At 38.6% G+C, this 25,270-nt stretch overlaps 1 protein-coding gene across 1 annotated transcript in view; it reads right to left on the bottom strand.

Annotated features, from left to right (window-relative positions):
* LOC308676335 (vomeronasal type-2 receptor 26-like) overlaps positions 1 to 25,270 on the bottom strand; it is a gene marked incomplete at both ends in the record, with an annotated part of 93,703 nt that overhangs the window by 2,017 nt on the left and 66,416 nt on the right. Inside the window, 2 exons of the mRNA XM_081342146.1 lie at positions 7,309 to 8,210; positions 9,677 to 9,803. Of these exons, the coding sequence (XP_081198272.1) occupies positions 7,309 to 8,210; positions 9,677 to 9,803 (1,029 nt within the window). The remainder of the gene's footprint in view (positions 1 to 7,308; positions 8,211 to 9,676; positions 9,804 to 25,270) is intronic.

Consider the following 25,270-nt stretch of genomic DNA (forward strand, 5'->3'; position numbering starts at 1 on the left):
TCTGCAATAATGATTGTAGGTGATAAAAGGAACATATACCTAACAGAAATCATTGCAACAAATATATAGTCTATCTAATTTTTATGTTTTTGAAATCACTAATCCCCGTGTCATGCATTGTATAACAAGTGTCCATTTGGTTTAGCTATGTATAGTTTTGAAGAAAATACACAAATATCTCTGTATCTTAAATGCTCTTTAATTTTAACAAATAGTTGAAAGTTTTTTTCTAATCTGAAAAAAAATCAGTAAAATGTTACAGAACAGTATTTTATTTCTAAGAACACCTAGTTGTAAGAATAGATTTCTGAATTTATTCAGAAAAAAATCAAATCAATAAACTAAAGAAGGAACTAAAAAGAAAATCATAATTACAATTATGTAAATGACCTAAAACCTCAGTGTACCCAGAAAATATTCCTATATAAATATGGTTTATTTTGAGTTCCTCTTTATTTTTTATCTTGATGAAAGTTGGATAAATGAATAGCAGGATTTCTGTGATACATTGTCAGGATCTTCTAATCTTCAGTTAGCAAAACTAAGTAGTTCCTTCTATTTAAAAAAAAACCCCAAGGGAATTAATCAGGACTAAAAATTTGAACTAGATATTTTTTGTGTGTTTGTGTATGTGTGTGTGTGCGTGCGCACATGTGTGTAGCATTATCACAAATACAAATATAATCTAACAACTCTTACACCTCATAGTCGGGTGGGAAAAACGTACATGACTTCATCAAAAAATGAAATATAGGGATCTTCCATGAAGTTTTCAAGTTCTATAGGAATGAACATAAGAGAAGTAATACCACCAATGATGAGATCACCAGATTGGAAATAGTTGTGAGAAATAGGACGGGGATCACCAATAATACAGTTTCTCATGTCACTTTTCGAAACCATAAGAGATAAAAGCAAGAGGAAAATTATCATGGTTATTGTGCCAAACATACATCTAGAACAGAGCTTGTCTAATAATGGTTAAGAGCCTCCAAAAATAGACTAGTAACATTTGCCTTACAACCCTATCACACTATTCACAATTGTTGTGAAACCTTGAATTTACCTTATCAGGAATTAGCTTGAAAGGACTTCACCTGTATTTAGACTAAGGCTACAGATAAGCATAGCCAGGAAATATTGGTAGCATTCCTAAGGTCTGAGTCCTTGTTGGTTATAGGTTTGCCATAAGGACTTCAGCAATAGGCAGAATTAATAATGGTATTTTTGATAATTACAGATGGTGGAAAGACCTGTTGTTAAGTATCCATTTCACTGTGGTATGTGAAGAATCTATTTTCTCACTTACAGATACACATGTTTGCTAGCAGTTAAGAAATCAACAAAGGGAGTGTCACTTTTGAATGAGCCAATGTTATAGAAACTGAATCCTATCTCCGGTACTATTATTAGAATAGAATGGAATAGAGCTGGAAGGCACCTTAGAGGTCTTTTAGTCCAGCCCCCCACTTAAGCAGAAGAAACTATACCATCTCAGACAAGTAACAGTCCAGTCTCTTCTTAAAAACCTCCAGTGATGGAGCACCCACGATTTCTGAGGGCAAGCTGTTCCACTGGTTAATCGTCCTCACTGTTAGGAACTTTCTCCTTAATTCCAGGTTGCTTTTCTCTTTGATCAGTTTCCAACCATTGTTTCTTGTTCTGCCCTTTGGTGCTTTGGAGAATAATTTGACCCCCTCTTCTTTATGGCAGCCTTTCAAATACTGGAATACTGCAATCAAGTAACCCCTATTTCTTCATTTCTTTAGACTAGCCAAACCCAAGCTCTGCAGCAATACTTCATATGTTTTAGTCTCCAGGGCTTGGATCATCTTAGTTGCTCTTCTCTTTTTCAAAGGTCTCAACATCTTTTTTGTAGTATGGTGACCAAAATTAGTTTCAGTATTCCAGGTGTGGTCTCACTAGGGCAGGGGTGTCAAACTGCAGGCCGGACACGTCATGTGAAAGCTGTACCCACCCCATTGCCGGCAATGGCAAAACAGTCCCGATATGTCGTGTGATGTCACGTGATGTCGCAAGTTTGACATGTCTGTACTAGGGTTTTATAAAGTGATAGTAATATTTCACTTGATCTTGATTCTATGCCTCTGTTTATATAACCCAGGATTGTATTAGCTTTTTTGGTGGCGACTGCACATTGCTGGCTCATAGTTAAGTAATCGTCCACTAGGACTCCAAGGTCCCTCTCACAGTTACTGTTTTTCAGCCAGGTCTCACCTAATCTGTACTTATATCTTTGATTTTTCCTGCCTAAATGTAAAACTTTTCTTTTCTTCACATTACAACTCATTTGTTGGATGGGGCCCATTGTTCCAGTTTGTCAAGATCTTTTTGAATCCTGAGCTTGTCTTCTGGGGTGTTGGCTATTCCTGCCCGTTTAGTGTCATCTGCAAATTTGATGAGTTCCCCTTCTATTCCCTCATTTAAGTCATTGATGAAGATATTGAAGAGACCCTTTTCAGAAATTGGTGGAGCTGAATATCAATGAATATATATACAGGAAGAAAAGGATCAATAATTAATACACTATTTTAATCAACTGCTGCAACAAGTTTTATTTATGTATGTATGTATTTATTATTTTTTCTATTTTCTATTTATAAACAGCCAACTCCCTCAAAAAGGGGCTATAAAAGATATAATAATATAATTGATAAATAAAACAATGTGTAAAATTAGTGTAAAATTCAAATTAAGCTAGGACTAATTTTTTTAAAGTATGGAATAATGACATTAAAAATTTCAAAAGTATAAAAACCCCAAGATGGCCAATTAATGTTCTTTATTACAAATGTGATGGGATACTCTCATGGGACTAGCCAGATCCATGGTTGTGTGGTTGTGTGGTCTTCTGTGCCCCCAAAACAAGGGGGCACAGGATGTTCCATAATGTAGGGGCAGCAGCAGAGAAAACTCTCTTCTTAGACCCTGGCAGTCAAAACTTTTTGACTGATAAGATTTGCAGCATACCTTCCCTTCTTGATCAAGTGAGACAGGCTGATGAGATGGGGTGTATGTAACCTGGGCCTATGCCATGTAGGGCTTTATAGGTGATAATGAAAAAACTTGAATTGCACCCAGAAGTAAACTGGTACAGAAGGCAGTTCACAGAGCAAGGGTGTTATATTGCCCTTCTTTTGCTACCTAGTATGTTCACATGGCTGCACTCTGCACCCCGTGAAGCAGTGGTGGGATTCAGATGGTTTGCACCAGTTCAGCAGAAACAGTAGCTAATTTTTTTGTTGCCCAGACCCAGAATGGACTTTCAGAAGCAGCATCCACACAGAGAACTGGTTGTTCACATATTTCAATCCCACCACTGCCCTGAAGCCTCCATATATTTTTCAGGGATAGCCCTATGTACAGCTCATTGCAATAGTCTGAAATGGCCAGAGCATGAATGACTGAGTATGGAGCTTCCCTACTCAGGAAAGGGCATAATTGGCACACAATATGGAATTGGACAAATGTCCTCCTGGCCACAGCCATCTTCTGTTCTTCGATCAGGAGCCATGAATCCATGGAACCCTCAAGTTATACAACAAGTCTGTCTTCCCATCCAAGATCAAAGATGAAGTGTATACTATTTCCCACAAAGGATGGACATCAGGATGTCTACTTCAACTCTCTAGATTGGAGCTCCTGTATGATAGGCATACAGGTATACACTGCATCTTTTCTTTATTCTTGTTGTCTGCACCCTTTGGCAAACATTACTGGATTCTCCATATGCTTCACTTCCATATCAGTCCAGCAAAAAAATTATCTTTGATCTAAATCAGGGCTTGTCAACTGGTGGTGTGCATACCACCTATGGTACATTAGCTCCTGCCAGGTGGTAACGCGACCATCCGCTTTCCAGCTGATCATCTGTTCGGTGCTTCTTTGGGGTTGTCAGGGCTCAAGCGCCAGTATCAGTGCTGCTTTCCAGCTGATTGGCACTTCTTCAGGGCTGTCAGGGCTCAGCAGACATGCCAGGATAAGCGCCACTTTCCAGCTGATTGGCTCTTCTTTGGGGCTGTCAGGGCTCAGCGGAAGTGCCAGGATCAGTGCCAGGCTCCAGCTGGAGCTCAGTGCTGATCCTGGTGCTTCTGCTGAGCCCCAAAGAAGCACCAAACACCTAGAAAGTGGCACTGATCCCGGCGCATCTGCTGAGCCCCAAAGAAGCACTTATCACCTGGAAAGCAGCATTGATCTCTGCTCACTCACACACAAACACGTGCGAGCAGTTACAGCTGAAGGCATTGGCCCCACTGGCCGGGAAGGCACACCAGAGTCCCAGTTACTGGTAAGGCGATCGGCCCGCTCCTCTGCCATCACCCGCTCTGCCTGGCTTGAGTGTTGGTACTTCAAAAGGTGGTGTCTTCGAGGTCACATGGGCAGCCCTTGGCTGCTCCCCTCCATGCCTCCAAATCGATCCCCGGGCCAGCGTGCCTGACTGAGGAATTCTGGGAGTTGAAGTCCACAAGTCATAAATGGGCCAAGTTTGAAGACCCCCTGCTGTATATCAATTTCACTGCATGTCAAGAGGTGTTACTTCACAAGAGCCTCAACTCTGATCATTGATTGGTTTGCTATCACTTCAGTCAACTCCCTTGTCAACTGACTTTAATTGGGTGATGCCGTTAAACCCTCATGCTGAGCGGGAGGGTGTGCGCCATGGCTCTTGCTGTCCAATAGGCTGCAGGGACCATGGTGTAGGGGAGGGTTATTTTACGATGGGGGTGGGTGAGAGAGAGGGACAGGAGGGGAGATTATGGCGGGAGAGACAAAAAAGGCTTCGGAGTGGTTTCATCATGGCTGCCACCTCCTGTTACAGATTGTGGTTCTTTCAATCCTGGCGCACAGCTCCGGTAAGCAGGCAGGTGAGCACGAGATAGTTCAGGGCATCCCCAGCTGCCCCTTTTCCTCTTGAGCCTCTTCCAGTAATGGAGGCTCAGGATGCCTAAGTGGCCTTATTGTTAGGAAACTATGATGAACTCATCTTGATTTCTTAACTGGAAATCCCTCGTCAGAAAATATTTCTTATTAGGAGCATGTCTTCTTCTGACAGTTTGGGCTATACCAAGTATTAATTTTCCTCAATTTATGTCTGTAAAGTGATTTGAGGGGCGTGTTTGGTTAGATTATGATAGAAGTGTTAAAGTTAAGTGGGCATCAGGTTTCTTGGTAAAAATGGAGAAGGAAGGAAGGAAGGAAGGAAGGAAGGAAGGAAGGAAGGAAGGAAGGAAGGAAGGAAGGAAGGAAGGAAGGAAAAAAGGAAGGAAGGAAGGGAGGAAGGGAGGAAGGAAGGAACAATGACAGGGAGGAAGGGAGAGAAAGAGGAAGGGACAAAGAGGGAAGGAAGGAAGGAAAGGACAATGAGAGGGAGGGAACGACAATGAGAGGGAGGGAGGGAAGGAGGAAGGGTCAAAGAGAGAGGGAAGGAAGAAAGGAAGGAAAGAAGGAAGAAAGGGACAATGGGAGAGAGAGGGAGGGAGAGAGAGAAAGAAAGAGGGAGAGAGAAATAGAGAGAGGGAGAGAAAGAGGGAGAGAGAGAAAGAGAGAGGGAGAGAGAAGGAGAGACAAATAGAGAGAGGGAGAGAGAGAAAGAAAGAGGGAGAGAGATATTAAATTAGTAACATGGTTGTTGAATCTGGTTTCCCAACTAACTTTGCTTGTCAGAAGGTTGCAATAGGTGATCACATGACCCTGGAACAATCATAAATATGAATCGGTTGTTCAAGGTAAGTTAATACTATTAATGTTAACATGCACTGTGTGGCTTTAAATTACAAGAAGCCATTTTATTAATCTTTTGGGACATTTGCCACTGGCATACCCATTTAGTTTAATGAATGGAAATGTCAGCTTTCTATGTGGAATTAAATTGGCCCAATAAAACAAAATTTGATTGCTTTTAAAAGATTGAATTATTTTTAACAAGTTGTCAAACAAGGTGGAAAAGTTTACAATTAGAGTTTAATATGGATATTGACTTGAAACAAATTAAAGTTGAAATGTCCTTCTCATAAATCTTTTATCATCATCATCCCTCACAAGGATTCCAATCCAGGTCCATTTAAAGGACACAAAGAGCGGAATAAATCCTTGGTGTATCTGATTTTCAACTGGAATCATGTCTTTGAATGTGACCCATTCACCCATATATTAACTACAGGAATAAGTAAATTAATAGGAGATTACCAAAAGGAAAGAAAGAAATACTTGCTAAAACAGCAACTGCACCAAATCTGCTGTAATTTAGGAGGCCATGGTCAAATATCTAGTAAATATATGCAACCAAGCAATCCAGCCCTTGAAACCAGCATTAAGAAGATCTCCATAGCCACCAGACATTTTCCATTACTGCTCAGATAAGTTTGAACAAAGGATAGCCAAACACTGAAAAAGGACAATGTACTGAAAGTAATCAGTTTAGCTTCATTAAGAGTGCTAAGCAGCTTTCAGGCTAGAAGAGCCGCTATAAAACTAGCAGATAAAGGAAAGCCCATGTACCCCACCATGCAGTAACATATGAACCGTCATTACATTTACATACAAATTCTTCCATTTATAAAGGCATGTAAACATCTGAAAAAGGAAAAAAAATGACAGCCATACAATAGAAAAGATAATGGAAAAGGGAGCAAAAAAGAACAATGTAGAAGGTCAGTCCTTTTCTCACCCACTTTTGCATTCTGAATCTTGACTTAATGGCCAGAATTGCTGGCTTTCAGACTTCCCATATTCTACAAAAAGCAATAAAAGGTATCAATCAACAAAAAAATATTTTATTGATTTATATTTCATATTTTTATACTACTCATCACTCTCAGAGATTCTACTGGTCTCTGAATAAATTAGCAACTCTGATCAAGCCATGGAATGTGGGATACTAGAACTTCAAATGTAAGAGTAAGTGGCAGAGTATGGAAGGAAGGGAAAGAGAGAAGGATGGAGTCAGTCTTTCAACTCTGTGAAATTGATGCTTCTCTATTATAGGATGTTATTTTTTTAAAAAAGAAACCATAATACTGAATCAATAAACAGCTTGAAAATGGATTGTCCTAAGAACTCAACCTGCAATTTAAATAGAATTGTGTTCTCTTTTTTAAAAAAAAGCTCATTTAGGAAATTTGAGTGTATATATTCTAAGATAGGATGAATCTGGTGAATTTTCAATTTATTTTTCACCTCACAAAAGTATTCATAAGAGATAAATATAAATCATGAAAATAATGAAAATTTTAAAGAAGGGTCAATAAAACAGAAATATTAAAAAGATAACTTTTGTGTGTTACTTACTATTTTTTTTCTCTTAATGAGTTGTTCTCTGTTGTTTAGGTGTGGCCTAACAATTATTATGTAACATTTGGGGAAATATATGCAGCCTAGCAACCCAAACCTAGAGGCCAAAATAGAGAAAACCTCCACAGCCACCATATATTTGCCTTTGGTGCTCAGGTAGGATGGAACAAAAGAAAGCCACACACTGCAGAAGATCAGCATGCTGAATGTGAGACATTTGGCCTCATTGAAACTGCTGGGGAGTTTCCTGGGAAAAAAAGCTACTGTGAAACTAGCAGCTGCCAAAATGCCCATGTAGCCTAGGACACAGTAAAACATGGCAGCTGAGCCTTCATTGCACTGCAGTACAATTTCCTCAATTTCTGAATGGGTGTCAACATCAGGAAAAGGGGGAAACGTGAACAACCACACTGTACAGATGCCTGTTTGAATCAGGGAACCTGAAAGAACAATGGAGTTGGTCAGCCCTCTTCCCACCCATTTCCTCATCCTGGATCCTGGCTTGGTGGCCATGAAAGCCAGAACCACAGTAATGGTTTTTGCTAGCACCGAAGACACAGCCACTGAGAAGATGATGCCAAAGCTAATTTGTCGGAGGAGACATATAATATTTCCAGGTGCAATGAGAAACTCCAGTGAGCAAAGGAAGCAGAGGAGGAGGGAGATGAGTAGAATATAACTGAGATTTTGGTTATTGGCCTTGACAATAGGAGTATGATGATACTTCAAAAATATTGCCAGCACTGCAAGTGTGCAGAAAGAAAAAAAAAGTGCCAGAATGACTAAACTTATTCCCATTGGTTCTTCATAGGACAAGAAAGAAATTTTCTTGGGAAGACATGAATCTTTGTCCTTGCTTGGATGATGGTCTTCTGGACATTTAGAACAAACGTGCATGTCTGGAATTTAAGTACACATTTTTCTATGGTCATTTTCTATAGTTATTTAATTACTAGTTTTATTCATTTATTTATTTTAAAATAATAACAAAAAAAAGAAAAACAGAAAGGTTATCCTGATAGATATAGATACATTATCAACAAAAATCCATAGCAATGCTTTTGTATTATATGATTATTGTATGTATTTATTTTATTTCTTTTAAAATAATAACAGGAACAGAAAAAAGGAACATAACAGAAAGATAATCATGATAGAAATACATACTGTCAGTTGCAAACAACCAAGATTCATTGGATTCTAACGACAGAAGAATTTATTATTGAGACCTGTACAAAAGAATCTAGTCAACTAATGGTCAGTGTAAATTGGTGCTAAATAAGAGTCAACAGAATTTGAAGGGAGCAAGGCTTGGATCTCTTGTGACAATGCGATGACTCCAAACTGATGTTCAGTGCCACCACCCTCCTGTGTGCCTGCTTTTCTCCTACACATACATTATCAACAAATATGTATGACAAATGCTTTTTAAAAAAGTGATAATAATACATCAGAACAGAGTAAAAATGATGATGGTATTATTATGCACTTTCGTGTCAAAGCTCCTATTGTCCAATTCACTTTCTCTTGTTGTATCTATAACTTAGTAAGGAAAGGTTAGAATGTGATTTTCTTTCTTTTAACATACTTTTTCATGTTTTTTATTATATGCTTACATTTTATCTAAGTATTTATTTCTTTTGTTCTCTTTCTGTGTCATGTTTTACATGGGTAGAATTCACTATATGATTTTTCTAGGTAGTTTTATTAAAAATAATATCACTGTTACTAAAAATCAATATTATAGATGGTTTTGCTGTAAGCTCATTTCTTTTGATTTTGTTAATTTTTTTGAGACTTCTTCAGTCACAATTTGGCTAGGATAGAAGTAGGCTCAATTAATGTAATGTAAAGGAGTATATGTGACATTCCATCACATATGTATGGAATATATGTTTGGAATATGTAACGTGGTTCTGGGGTTAGTTTGCTTTATTTATACTGTTTTTATTTAGCATTACTTTGAGCCACAAAGTGTTCTTATATAAGACAGTTGACATATAATTTTATAAATAAATAAAATAGAATAAAATAAAGACGTCCTAGGATAAAATCAAATGAATGTGCAAAGTCACAAGTAAAACAGATGTTATAGTGGATAATTTGATACACAGTTAAGGAAAGGAAAGAAAGAGAAACTGAAACCATTAGTGTTATTTTGATCAAATTCTGTAAATATTTGAATTATGTAAATCAGATCAAGATAATTTTTAATATATAGAAACATTTATATTAAAATCTACATATATCAAGAAATGTTCATTACTATGATATGTACAATACTGTACTCTGTTATATAGGCTACGGTATATACTGTTGTGGTTTCAGCTCCTTAAGATCAAACTCTGCTTATAGTGTTTCTTACCCTTCTGGCTTGAAATTTTTTCTTCAGGACATGGAAGACAATCATAGCAACAAAATGGCTTCCCCTCCTGCTTTTTCTTGAAATAACCAGGGAGGCAGCTCTCAATGCAAACTGAAACAGGTAAGGTCTGCCCAGTAAGTAAAGTAAGAAGGAAATTTTAGCATTCAGTCTGGTATTTAAAAAAAACATACCTTGATTGATTGATAATTGCCAAATTAGGGTGATAATTATTAGAATTTGTTTCTCATCAATTTCATCATTAAAGTTATTAATGAATAGATTGTTTTCCTGTGCCACTAATAGTATAAGTATAGATATAAGTATAAGTAGAGCAGAACAGAATAACACAATTGTAAGGTCCTTGCAGGTCCTTTACTCTGATCCCCCTGGACCACCAGGAGATCCTATACCATTCCAAACAAATGGCTATCCAATGTCTTCTTTTAAGAGCCTCCAGTGACAGAGCCCCCACAACTTCTGAAGCCAAGAGGTTCCACTGGTTAATTGTTCTCACTGTTAAGAAATTTCTCCTTATTTTTAGGTTGCTTCTCTCCTTAATTAGTTTCCATCCATTGTTTCTTGTCTTGCCTTCAAGTGCTTTGGAAAATAGGTTAACCCCCTCTTCTTTGTGGCAGCCCTTTAAATATTGGAACAGTGCTATCATGTCACCCCTAGTTCATTCACTAGACTAGACTGCAACCATTCTTCATTTGTTTTTGTCTCCAGCCCCTAATCATCTCTGTTGCTCTTTTCTGTATTCTTTTTCTGAACTGAGAAATATATTAGGCTCTGACTGTGATGAAGTTAATTCAGTGGAGCTTGAAGTATTTTTTTAGTCACTTAACATATTATATAGGTTTATTATAAAAAATTACAGACTCTAATACAGTAGTCTGAATATGGACACATTTACAAAAGGATGATATGTGTATGAAGATGATAGAGATAAAGGAAGGAATAGTCAAAAGTTATTAGAAACTTTGAATGAAAATTCAACAGCCAGCTGTTGTATGAGCCCAACTTCAAGAAATGAAACATCATAATCAATTACTTTTGGAACAATGTCTCCAAAAGAATTTACTACATTGCAGTTTCTTTTTACACTGCCCTGAGATCTCAACTAATGCAATCCCCCAAATCTGGTGGGGACATCTCCCCCCCCATGCTCATTCAGATCATGAATGTTCTCTCCTGCCAGATTAAAGTTTTAATTGTTACAGAGAAATGAGGGCAGGTACACAGGGCAGGAATAGAAGGGCAAGGATTATTGTTATAGGGAGATCAGGCTTTCATGAGCAGCAGTCAGAAACTAAAGCTTCTGTCACTGATTCTCAGAAAATGATAATACTTCAATGCAACCTTATATAGAAGTTTAATCGTGGAAAGAGAATCAAACTGGTGGCAACCTTATGGGACTAACCACTGGGTTCATCTCTCTTCTCCATAAACATAGATCTACCAACTCAGGAAGCAATATCCCCAACCCATAATTCCTGCAGGCATTCCAAGAGGACACCAGGGTTCCATATATCTCAATTATAAAAGAAATAACCTCATTTTAATTATAGGAGCAAAATGATTTATTACGTTTTTTATTTATTTCACTAGAAATCCTTTATTTAACATGACTTATTAAAAATTCTTAATTTATATTTTTCTTCCTACATTGAATAAAAACAATTTGACACATTCATTACTATCAGAATACAAAACTAAAATATCTACCAGTGATTTAATATTACAAGGTAAAAGTAAAAGTACAGGTTTCCCCAGTCCAGTTACGTCTGACTCTAGGGGTGGTGTTGATTTCAAGGAACACAGAACACTGCTATTTTTCCATTGAAGTGGTATCTATTTATCTAATTGCATTCGCATGCTTTTGAAGTACTAGGTGGGCAGGAGCCAACCTGTCAATATTACAAGGATCTTCATCAAGTATGCTTGACAATGAATCTGGACAAACCTATTTCGGAGTCTATCAACTCTTTTTTAAATTCTTAGTATATTTTGTTCTTCTAAACTTTTAATTTTTTCCCAAATAAATCAAGATTTTTTTTCTTTTAACTGTTTCATTGCTTTATTCTTAAAATACCCCTCTCTGAATGGTATTTCAAATAGCCTGTGTTATAAATAAAAGCTCAGAATCTTATTTGTTAAAATAATTTCTATAATATAATTTATATGTTAAATGACATAGAGTTATTTTTTGGATATCATCCTAGTTATGCAAAAAAGAAAAAAAAATCAGAACCTACTTGGTTGAAAGAACTGTGCCAGGTGATGGCTTCATCATGAATGGTAATTTTTTTTCTTGAACCCAGGGATCCATCTTCCCCACTTTCACTCTATTGAAGGATTGATTAGCGAATGTGACCCAGTTTATAATATCAAATCCAACTATCAATTCCCTCCTCTCATTGAATTGAATCCTATCTCCAGCACTGTTATTAAAAGAGATCTCTTTGAGAAATTGGTGGAGCTGAATGTCAATGAATAACCAAACAGTAAGAAAATAGAATCAGTAATTAATACACTATTTTTACACTAATGCATAATTAACAAAACTTTTGTAGATGTTTTATTTGTCCTTAGCATTTGATGCATTCCTTCAATCCCATTATATAATTTCAGTACTCACTGACAAACTCCATTCAAGGTTCTCTGACAAATCATCCCTGTAGTCTTCCACCTCCAATTGGCTCCATCAATGAAGGTGCATGAAGTCTTTCATTGAGCCTTACTCTCCAAAGATGCCCCCAAGTGTACTAAAATCTAAACACCCCCCTCTATCACCAGCTATAGTGGAGGGAGAGCAAGAAGCAAGGAATTCAGTATTTGATTCATTGGAAAGGCTACCCTGTTCCCAATAGCTCCTGGAAAAATGCATGGTATGTTAATGCCCCTCATTTAGTTCATCAGTTTCACCAGTGTTTCCCTGACAAGCTGTGGACAACCAAGCTCCCAACACCCCTGCCCATATTTATCTAAGGAATCTGTCAAGGAAGAGGTTAACAAGTCCCTCTGGGTTGCTCCAGGAGGAGCCAGGGCATGCACAATAGGCCTTCCACCTCTGGTCTTAAATTCCTGGGCAGAGGAGGGTCCCTTTTACAATGTTTTTCTTTTACAGCATTCACCAGCTCCTTCAAATGAGGGACAGGTAGATTCCTTTGAGGGACGCAGTGGCTCAGTGGGTTAGGACGCTGAGCTTGTCGATCAGATGGTCGGCAGTTTGGCGGGTCGAATCCCGAGTGCCATGTAACAGAGTGAGCGCCTGTTACTCGTCCCAGCTTCTGTCAACCTAGCAGTTCGAAAGCACGTAAAAATGCAAGTAGAAAAATAGGGACCACTACGGTGGGAAGGTAACAGCGTTCTGTGCACCTTTGGCGTCTAGTCATGCCGGCCACATGACCACGGAGACGTCCTCGGACAAGTGCTGGCTCTTCGGCTTTGAAACTGAGATGAGCACCGGCCCCTAGAGTTGGAAACGACTAGCACGCATGTGCGTGGGAACCTTTATCTTTTTAGATTCCTTTGAAACTGCTTCTCTTCTGCACTTACCAAGTTCCTATGAAAACTTGGACTTCAAAGAATTGATTCAGGAGCATCAAAGAACCAATGAAAGAGGAGGAAGGCCAAGATGGGGGAGGGGTTGATACATGAGATGGCCAGGTTGAGCCCAAGTGAAAGGTGAAATGTGTCATCAATCTCAAGTTCTTTCATACCCAGAGGAGATCTACATCCAGCTCACCTTGAATTCCATTGACTTTTATCTACCACTTATGTGTTTTGACAATTAGTAGTTCAGATTCTTGTAGAGAGCTTTAGCATACATTAAACCTATATTCTTTTGAATTGCCTGAACTCCTGATTTCCTGCACTTGACATTTAGATTGTAAAATGTAAACAGACTAGGAATCTGAAAAGTGGTGTGACATAGGCCACAATGCATGCCTTTGACTGGTGAAATGGCACTAAGAATGCTGAATAACTAGAGCAGATGATTAAATTTAGTTCAAAGCATACAAAAATGAAAATTTAACAAAGAAACTGAAAATAAGATGCTATTGGGAAAGCAGAGGATAATGTGTGGTGTTAATATTTATTGAAAGAAACAAAGTGTCTCTGAGTAAGTGCATGGTTGGAATGGGGAGTTAAATGTGTTTGCTAAAATACATTAAAGAGTCAAGAATGAAGGATCCAAATGAACATGGATTAAATATAAATAAAAACATGAAAATAGATATATGTTGAGCAATTGAGAATAAATGAAAATTGAATTACAGAAAATGTTTATTAAGGAGTGAATGGAAAGAGAGAAAAGGGCAGATGAGAAATTCATGAACAGAGGAATACATGGGTGGAAGCTAGGATGGTTTTAAGGACAGAAAGTTATAGAGTAATATAGTGGGTGTAAACTAAATTTACTGTACATGTATCCCCCATTTGTATTATATCTCCATCCCTGCATTATTTTGGTTTACTGTGATTTGTATGAAAAAAATAGTAGCTTGCATATGCATGCTGATTGTATTTAGAGAGAGAAAAGGAAAAATGTTCAGTACCTGCCATGGCTGTTGCTCCTGAATACTCAGTTTCCCAGTATTCAGCATTCCATTCTGTTTTTGTTCAATCTGCATGTCATGTAAAGCATGAGCTACAGCATAAACTGCATTATATATATTGTAACTGTGTCCAGTCATGCTCATTTCAAAAAAAGCACCAGAAACATTCTCCAATTTCTCCCTCAGAGTACAAAGGTCACTATCTTTGTTATTCACCAAGGGACTGGGGAAGGAACAGTCAAATGCATGTACCCACACATCTTTGATAAAGCCATCTTTTTTTGAGGAAAAATGATCTCTTGCCTGAACAAAGTGCTGAAAGCCTGGAATTTCATTGGAATGAGCTGAAAAGGACAGGGCACCATGGATATCTTGAATATCCCAGGTCCTTTGGTAAAATACTGATGCAAGATCCATTTGGGAGGGCATAATCCACACTTTGCCTTTTGGCTCCATAGATAATTCTTCCATTTTAGGAAGATGTAACAACAACCTTAGAAGCATAAGTGTTTTTTCATAGACTATTATTGCATTGGCTTTACTGTTCATAGAAACATAAAATGTTTCTACTAGCCACTCCAGTTCCTTAAATAATGTACTGATATAAAATGGTCTCATTCTTTTAAAAAAGGCAATGCAAATGCCCTGAAAAGGAAAAGTTGAAAAGGCCATCCTAACAAATCTTCCATCATCATCTTCTCTCACAAGGATCCCAACCCAGGTCCACTTGAAATGAGCAAACAACTGAAGAAGTCCTTGGTATATCATATTTTCATCTGGGAGCATCTGGTAGAAGGAAAATGACTCACTTTGATCTGACATCTCTGGGTGTGACCCATATATAAACTACAGGAATAAGAAAATCAATAGGAATATAGAGAAGGGGAAGAAATAAAGAAATGTTTAATAAAACAGTAGCTATACCAAAGCTGCTTTAATTTGGGAGATAATCCTCAAGCATCTAGCAAATTTCAGTTTTTGTCAGAACTTATTTTAGCAGCCTTATAAGAACAAAAATATTGTTATCTAATTTTCATGTAACAAATGTATTATTGATGATATTATGCTTTAGGGACATGCTTGAATTTCAAATTTGTACACTGGAGTTCTCAGAATAATGTTTTCAATGATTTTTTTTAAAAAAATACAGCACTAGATTGATTGATAAATTAAAGTTTAATTTGCTTTCAGCATAATCCTTTCTTATCAGCCTATTATTTTTATTAATAATTCATTATCTGCATTGTATCAAGTTTTTATACATTGGCTTTTTTATACAATTTACTAATTAATGTTAACTAAGTACATGTCAAACATACACTGGTATGTTTACAACTTTGTTGTTGTTGTTAGCTGAGAAGTCGTGTCCGACCCATCACGACCCTATGGACAACGTTCCTCCAGGCCTTCCTGTCCTCTACCATCTTCTGGAGTCCATTTAAGCTCACGCCTACTGCTTCAGTGACTCCATCCAGCCACCTCATTCTCTGTCGTCCCCTTCTTCTATTGCCCTCAATCTTTCCCAGCATTAGGCTCTTCTCCAGTGAGTCCTTCCTTCTCATTAGGTGGCCAAAGTATTTGAGTTTTAGCTTCAGGATCTGGCCTTCTAAAGAGCAGTCAGGGTTGATCTCCTCTAGGACTGACTGGTTTGATCGCCTTGCAGTCCAAGGGACTCGCAGGAGTCTTCTCCAGCACCATAGTTCAAAGGCCTCAATTCTTTGGCACTCAGCCTTTCTTATGGTCCAGCTTTCACTGCCATACATTGCAACTGGGAAGACCATAGCCTTCACTATACGCACTTTTGTTGACAGGGTGATGTCTCTGCTTTTTAGTGTGCTGTCTAGATTTGCCATGGCTTTCCTCCCAAGGAGCAAGCATCTTTTAATTTCTTGGCTACAGTCCCCATCTGCAGTGATCTTGGAGCCCAGGAAAATAAAATCTGTCACTACCTCCATTTCTTCCCCATCTATTTGCCAGGAATTGAGAGGGCCGGATGCCATGATCTTGGTTTTCTTAATGTTAAGTTTCAACCCAAGTTTTGCACTCTCCTTCTTCACACGTAACACGAGGCTCTTTAGCTCTTCTTCACTTTCTGCCATTAGAGTGGTATCATCTGCATATCTTTGGTTGTTGATATTTCTTCCGGCAATCTTAATTCCAACTTTTGATTCATCTAGCCCTGCCTTTCTCATGATGTGCTCTGCATATAAGTTAAATAGGCAGGGTGACAGTATACAGCCTTGCTGGACTCCTTTCCCAATTTTGAACCAATCAGTGGTTCCGTGTCCAGTTCTCACTGTTGTTTCTTGGCCCACATATAGGTTTCTCAAGAGACAAATAAGATGGTCTGGTACTCCCATCCCTTTAAGAACTTGCCACACTTTGTTGTGATCCACACAATCAAAGGCTTTACCATAGTCAATGAAGCAGAAGTAGATGTTTTTCTGGAACTCTCTAGCTTTCTCCATGATCCAGCGTATGTGAGCAATTTGATCTCTAGTTCCTCTGCCTCTTCGAAATCCTGCCTGCACTTCTGGTAGTTCTCGATCCACATACTGCTGAAGTCTAGCTTGTAGGATTTTAAGCATAACTTTACTAGCATGTGAAATGAGTGCAATGGTGCGATAGTTTGAACATTCTTTGGCACTGCCTTTCTTTGGAATTGGAATGTAAACAGACCTTTTCCAATCCTGTGGCCACTGTTGAGTTTTCCAAATTTGCTGGCAAATTGAGTGTAGCACTTTTACTGCATCATCTTTTAAGATTTTGAATAGCTCAGCTGGAATACTGTCACCTCCACTAGCTTTGTTGTTGCTCAGTTTTTCTAAGGCCCACTTCACTTCACATTCTAGGATGTCTGGCTCGATGTCATTGACCACCTCATTGTGATTACCAGGGACGTTAAGCTCATTCTTGTATAGTTCTTCTGTGTAATTTTGCCATCTCTTCTTAATCTCTTCTGCCTCTGTTAGGTCCCTGCCATTTTGGTCCTTTATCATGCCCATTTTTGCAGGAAACGTTCCCTTCATCTCTCCAATTTTCTTGAAAAGATCTCTGGTCCTCCCTATTCTATTGTTTTCTTCTATTTCTTTGCACTGTTCATTTAAGAAGGCATTCTTATCTCTTCTAGCTATTCTCTGGAATTCTTTTATTGACTATGAAGGCTACTCCATTTCTTCTGAGGGATTCTTGCCCACAGCAGTATACCTGATGGTCATCTGAATTAAATTCACCCATTCCTGTCCATTTTAGTTCGCTGATACCTAAGATGTCGATGTTCAGTCTTGTCATCTCTTGTTTGACCACATCCAGCTTTCCTTGATTCATGGATCTTACATTCCAGGTTCCTATGGAGAAAAAATCTTTACAGCATTGGACTTTCCTTTCACCACCAGACACATCCACAGCTGAGCGTCCTTTCGGCTTTGGCCCAGTCGCTTCATTCTTTCTGGCGCTACTAGTACTAGCCCTCTGCTCTTCCCCAGTAGCATATTGGACGTCTTCCGACCTGAAAGGCTCATCTTCCAGCATCATATCGTTTTGCCTTTTGCTACTGTCCATAGGGTTCTCATGGCAAAGATACTGGAGTGGTTTGCCATTTCCTTCTCCAGTGGATCACGTTTTGTCAGAACTCTCTGCTATGACCTTTCCGTCTTGGGTGGCCCTGCACGGCATAGCTCATAGCTTCATTGAATTACGCAAGCCCCTTCGCCACGACAAGGCAGCAATCCATGAAGGGGGTTTCCAACTTACACAGATGTAAAAAGTTCATCAAAATTATAATGACTTCATAAGGTTTCTCAGTTCACCACATAACTTACCTGTGGAAGTTTGTATATCCTCAAGATATCCGCCATATCTATGGAGATTTCAGAATAAATAGCACCAATGACTGAGACCAAGTTGTTCCGAATTCCACACTTATAATTGGGGATCATTCTCTTCAGAGGTGAAAAAAGTTCCATTGTGGCATGATAAATCCATTTTCTACCATAGCTGTCAAAAATATTGATGCCCAAGGTAACATTTGGCAATATCTGAGGGTTTTCATTTATCTCTTTCACAGCAAATATCAGAGCCAAAATATGCTGATAAAACTTAGTTTGGACTCTGTAAAAAGGATTACAGGTTATAAAAGTAACTTGTTACGCTTAACACAAACATTGCAACACATACGTGCTTCATCCAAAAGTTTTGTTTTTGAACCCAATAATCCATGCATGTTTCATATATTATGTACTAGGTTTGGCGTATGGTTTAGCTTTATATATTTTTAATAGAAAATACAGCTTCTGACAATATTTTTTTAGTAATCTGACCTAGTTGTAAGAAGAATGGATTTCTAACTTTATTGAGAAAATGAATATGCATTCTATGAACAAATAAGTGGACTTAAAAAGGAAATCATTATTACAATGTTAAAATCTCAGTATGTTCTAGAAATATTCCTGCAGAAACATGGCTTGTTTGAAGATACTTTTAGTTATTTTTCCCTGCTAAAATTTTGGTTCACTGAACAACCAGATTTCTGTGACATATTGTCATTATCCTCTAATATTCAGTTAGTAAATTGAAGTAGTTCTTTCTAATTCCTTTAAGAATCCCATGGAAATCAAACACAGTGAAACATTTGAACCAGACAAATAATATGTTTTTGTCACTGTAACTAGTTTTGGTCTGTGCAGGATTTTCACAAATACAGATATAATATGGAATCTCTTGCACCGCATGGTGTGATGGGATACTTACATGACTTCATCACTAAATGAAAGATGGGGATCTTCCAAGAAGCTTTCTAGTTCTGTAGGCATGAACATGAGAGAAGTAATGCCACCAATGATGAAATCACCAGGCTGGAAATAGTTGTGAGAAATAGGGAGAGGGTCACTAATAATGCACTTTCTCATGTCACATATCCAAACCATATGAGATAACAGCAAGAGGGAAATGATCATGGTCATTATGCCAAATGTATATCTATAGCAGAATTTGTCTAATAATGCTTAAGACTCTCCAAAAATATACTAGTATTTTTGGAGCCTTATTACCACACCATCACACTATTCACAAATATTCTGAAACCTTGAATTTATCTGGAATAAACCTAATAGGATTTCATCTGTTTTCATCTACAAATGAGGAGGGCCAACTAATACTGATATTTTTCAAAAATTCTTAGTTCTTGTTGGTTATAAGTTTGCCAAAGCAACATTAGCAACAGCGAAATTAATAACAGTAGTTTTGATAATTATAGATTCTGGGAAGAACTGTCATTACATTTCCATTTCTCTGTGATGCCTGAAACATGTTTTCTCACCTGTATGTAGACATCTGCCGGCATCAACTTCCCTCCGCCCTGTGCGCTCCCACAGAGAGGGCCTCCTCAGGGTGCCACCGATCAGAGAATGTCGGTTGGTGGCCCCCAGGGGGAGGTCCTTCTCTGTGGGCACCCCGGAGCTATGGAATCGGTTGCCGGTTGAGCTCCGGATGGCGCCCGACCTTCACTCCTTCCGTCGCGATCTGAAGACACATTTATTTGAACAAGCCGGCTTGGCCTGATGGGGGATGGGTCGGGTTTTTATTGTCATTTTAATATATGTATTTACTGTTTTTAGCCTGGGCATATGTTTAATTCTTTTTAACTTTTGTATTTTTGTATTTTTTATATGTCTGCCCTGTTCACTGCCCTGAGTCCTTCGGGAGAAGGGTGGTATACAAATAAAATTATTATTATTATTATTATTATTATTATTATTATTATTATTATTATTATTATTATTATTATTATTATTATTATTATTATTATTATTATTATTATTATCTTTGATAGCAGCTGAATAGAACAAAAAGTATATCAATTTTAAATGAGCCAATGTGATAGAAATCAATAGAATGCAGGGAGAAAAATCTTTCGAGGAGTGGGGGTGTTAGGAAAGTTTTATTTTCATCTGTGAAGACACAAACTTTCTAAGTAAAAAGCTTGAACCATTGTGATTCCATGCCAGCCTTGGATCCCAGCAGCTGAGTCTAGGGAATCAGAGGAGAAGGAGGAGGAGGGGCCTGGAGAGTCATCAGAGTTGGAGGAAGGCTCTGATGAGCTACAGGACTTACAAAGTGAGGAAAAACCTGACCCCTCCACTCATGATCAAGTTGAGAGCCAGCTGTGCTGGGAGGCTGAGTCAGACTCAGAGGAAGCACAGCTGGAAGACCTCAGAGACACTTGTAAATGCAGACAGATCACACGAGTAGGTCAGAGGGAGGCAATGGGGCAACTCCAGGGGAAGAGGAGAAAGCAGTGAGAAACCACACCTTGGGGGCTGCTGCTAATGGAGGTGCAGAATCTGTGAACAAAATGGTGGAATAATACCTTAGATGCTACATCTCTTACCAACAAACAAACTGGACCGACCTCCTCCTTTTTGCAGAGGTGGCTTACAATAATTCAGTACATAGCAGCACTGGCTACACTCCTTTCCATGTAGCCACAGAGAAAGAATTCAACCCCATACCGGAATACCCTCAGTTACCCTCCGCTTCCCAGACTCTTGATCATTGGGTGAGGGGTTGGGAAGAAGTTTGGAAAAATACAAAGGTGGCCTTAAAAAAGACTTTTGAGACTTACAAAAAGCAAGCTGATAAAAAGAGAGCTCCCCAAAGAACATTCCAAGTTGGGGAAAAGGTCTATTTGTCGACCAAATACTTACGCCTTAAACTACCCAATAAGAAATTGGGACCGAAATTCTTGGGGCCTTTTCCCATTGTGAAAATCATCAACCTAGTCACAGTAAAATTGAAACTACCCACACTTTTGGGAAAAATTCACCCGGTGTTCCATTGTAGCTTGCTGAAACCTTTTCGAACCTCCACTTTAAGACCTCCCCCTAAGAAAGCACCTGGACCCCTCGTGGTAGCAGATCAGACCCATTATGAAGTGAAACATATTCTTGACTCTAGAATCTTTAAGGGAAAATTGCAATACCTAGTACAATGGAAGGGATACCCATTGACTGAACCCATTTGGGTGAAATCTACTGATGTGAAAGCTGACAGACTTATCAAATGTTTTATGAGAAACACCCCAACAAACAAAAAGCCAGTTCCTAACTTGTGTTATGTTTACATTACAGGATCTGTCCTTTTTGTAAGGGGGGGCAGATGTCAATGCTGCTAACATCGAATGTTATTGCTTAACAAGAGATGAAGAAGTAGTTATTTCATATGTTAAACTTGTGTATTGCTTTAAGACTTGTGTATTGTTTTAGTTTAAGGTTAGGAGGGGAGATGAGTAGGATTGCACTTTTCAAGGCCATCTCTAACTAAGAATATAAGGCTTTGGCGGGTCTTCTAACGGAAGGGATTAGGCTAATAAAGGACTTTTAAGGTAAACAATGCCCCAGAGTCACTTGAAAAGCCCATACGTCGGAAACCTGACACTTAACACTATCGTGACTGGATCTATGTTCCAGGAGGGCCACTCAGGGGACTCATCTTTAGCCAGTGTCATGATAATCCAGCGGCGGGGCATTTTGACCTTTCAAGACCCTGAACCTGGTCTCCCATACCTTCTGGTGGCCCTGAGTCTGACACGACATCCAGGCCTACGTGACATCCTGAATCCCATGTAGGCAGGCCAAGTCAGCGATGGGGGCCCCGCCCAGACTACAGCAGCCCTTGCCGATGCCCAAAAGACTATGGGAGGCTGTGTCCATGGACTTCCTGATGGACTTAACCCCATCTTCTGGATTCACAACGGTGTTCATGGTGGTGGACATGCTGACCAAGATGGCGCATTTCTTTTTTTCCCCTTTTTTAATATATTCAATTTTATTTTCCCATTTCTTCCACAAACAAGTCAACAAATATATCGCCATACATAAATACATACACGTAAGTTTGGACGCTGCTCATCCATTTCCCCTTTCACTGTATCCGCCCTCCTTCTCTCTCTTCCCTCTTCTCTACTTTCTCCCTTTCTCCTTTCTTTCCTACTTCCCTCTTCTTCCTCTCCTCTCCTCTTTCCCTCACCACTCCCCTCCCGTTTCTCCCCACTTCTCCCCTCTTTCCCTACAACCTTCCTACTTCCTTCCCCCTTCTCTACTCTCTTCCCTCTCTCCTCTCCTTTCTTCCCTTCCATTCCTCTTCCAATACAATTCAGGGGTGATGTCCGAGCAGCTCCTCTCCTTAGATTTTCAATGTCTATATTAGGTATGATAATATCCTTATCTCCTCATTTTTCTTCCATCTAAATTAGTGTTAGCTGTCTTTTAAGCATATTCTCTTTTTCACACACTCATAAAATTTTCCCCAAATTTCATAATACTCTGACTTTGTCTTATCTTTAATTATCTTTGTTAATCTATTCATTTCCGCACATTCCACTATTTTTCTGATCACCTCTTCTTCTAGAGGAGCTTTCAGTGCCTTCCAGTTTTGTGCAAACACAATCCTAGCTGCAGTGGTTATATGAATAATCAAATATGTGTTCTCTTTGCTATATTTCTCTGGTAAAATACCCAACAGGAATATTTCTGGTCTTAATTCTATACATTGTTGTATCATCTTTTCTATCCATGATTTGATTATGTTCCAATAGGTTTTAGCTTCTGCACACATCCACCACATTTGATAGAAAGAGCCTGGTATTTGATGGCATTTCCAACATTTCATAGATCTGTCCTTAAACATTTTAGCTAGTCTTTCTGGAGACATATGCCATCTGTAGAACATCTTGTACATATTTTCTTTATATGCTGTCGCCATTGTCAGTTTATAGTTTCTTTCCCACAATTGCTGCCATCTATCTAATTCAATCGTATATCCAAAATTTCTTGACCATTTTATCATTGACTCCTTAACTTGCTCCTCCTCTAATTCCCTATATAATAAGTAGCTATACATTTTTAATCCATTTTTCTTCAGTTCCCGTATTTCATCTAACTCTGTTCTCCCCAAATTAAAACCATCTATTTTAGGATCTTTTTCATATCTAGATTGTATTTGCGTTCTCATGTACCAATCCATCTTTATTCCTTGTTCCTCTAATTGTTGTTTGGTTTTCAGCTTCCCCGTGTCTGTTAGTAAGTCTTTATATCTTATAATATTTCCATGTTAAACATATTGGGGTGTATTAACGCTTCCATCATTGAGAGCCAATCTGGAATCCTCAAGTAATACTTCCTCTTTATTTTCTCCCAAACCATCAATAAAGAATTCCTGATATGATGTCTCTGGAAATAGCTATGTACTCTATTTTTCCCATACCATATGAACGCATGCCATCCCAACTGTAAATCATGTCCCTCTAATGTCAATAATCTAGTATTCCTCAGTAAAATCCATTCTCTCATCCATGACATTACTGCAGCCTGGCAATATATTTCCCAATTAGGTAAGCTAAACCCACCTCTGAGTCTTGCATCCTGTAACATTTTTAAATTAATCCTTGCCTTTTCCCCCTGCCAAATATATTTCAAAATTATTTTATTTAGCCCCTCAAAATATTTCTTTTCCAATCTTATTGGTATTGTTGAAAACAAAAACAACAATCGTGGTAATATATTCATTTTGATTATTGCAATCCTGCCCATTAATAATAGTTGTACCTTTTTTCCATTTATCCAAATCTACTTCGATTTGTCTTTTCAATTTGTAATAGTTATCTTCTTTAATTGTTGTACATCTTGCTGTCAGGTGAATCCCCAGATATTTTACCTTCTTTACAATCTGTATCTCTAACTTTCCCATCAATTCTTTCTTTGTTTTTCAGTAATATATTGTAAAAAAATATTACAAGATGGTGCATTTCATCTCGTGCCATGGCTTGCTGTCATCCTGTGCCTCCTGTCATATGTTCATCCAGGATGTGTTCCGGCTGCAGGGCCTCCCTGATAGAGTCGTGTCCAATAGAGGGGCCCAATTCAAAGCTTGTTTCTGGAAGGGGTTGATGAAGGCGTTGGACATCAAGATCTGCCTCTCATCCAGGCATCATCCCCAAATTTACAGAGGGACCGAGAAGGTCATCGGGATCCTCGAGCAATATCTGTGCTGCTATGTAAATCAGCAGCAGATCAATTGGGCAAAGTATCTTGTGGTAGCTGAGTTCGCATTCAACAACTCGCAGCACACCTCCATGCAGATGACCCCATTCTTGGCCAATGTGGGATATCACCCTGGTTTCCCCCTCTTTCACTGCTAGGTCTGCAACTCAAATAAAAAGGGTTGATTTTTCCAGTCTACTGTTAAAAGAGGGGTTGTCTTTGTGAAATAACAAGGATGTACATAGGCTGGGACAGAACAAGAATATCCAAAGGTGTCTATCCACTCAAAATGACATCCAGACAGTTTTGGAGCAAAGGCTAGGCATGTGGAAGCTCATAATGGATGACAGTCCTTTGGGTGTGCATGTGTGCTTAAAAGGAAGTCATCAATTTTACAGAGAGTGAACCTTTCGGGTGGAGGTCACAGAATGGTATCAGCTATTTTACAGAGCAAGGGATGAAGTAATGTATCTTGTTACCCAGTAAAGACTCTGATTTGATGCCTCTACCTGCATGCTTTCATGAACCATAGTGTATTTTTCACTTTCTTATGTATTAGTTTGCTTTCTGAACACTGTTTCTCTTTGTGTATTCTGTAGTTTCATGACTTTTAGAATGTTGACCTAAACTGACCAATAAATATCTAGTTGTGACATTTTCTGAACCTCCTACCTCACCACTCAGGAGCATACCAATATTGAAGGGAAGGGAAGGGAGAAAGCAAACCAACCCTTGAAACCAAAGGACCCAGGCTATTTTACTCTTTATTCCATGCCTTTAACAATCCTGATTTGTGAGTCTCCAATAACAGTTGCAATAAAGAAGCAGTATGGAAGAAAGCAAGAAAATGTATGAAGGAGGCACTGCAGTCCACTACCTACACCACCTCAATCAGCTGTTTTTTGTCAGATTTCACTTGCTCTTTTCTCTAGTCTCTTTGCAGTGATTGGAAAAGTGAGGCTAGACTTTTGTGGGACCCATGCCCACTATCATTG

Source organism: Vipera berus (genome assembly GCF_964194415.1).
Source record: "Vipera berus genome assembly, chromosome: W".
NCBI classification, from domain to species: Eukaryota; Metazoa; Chordata; class Lepidosauria; order Squamata; family Viperidae; genus Vipera; species Vipera berus.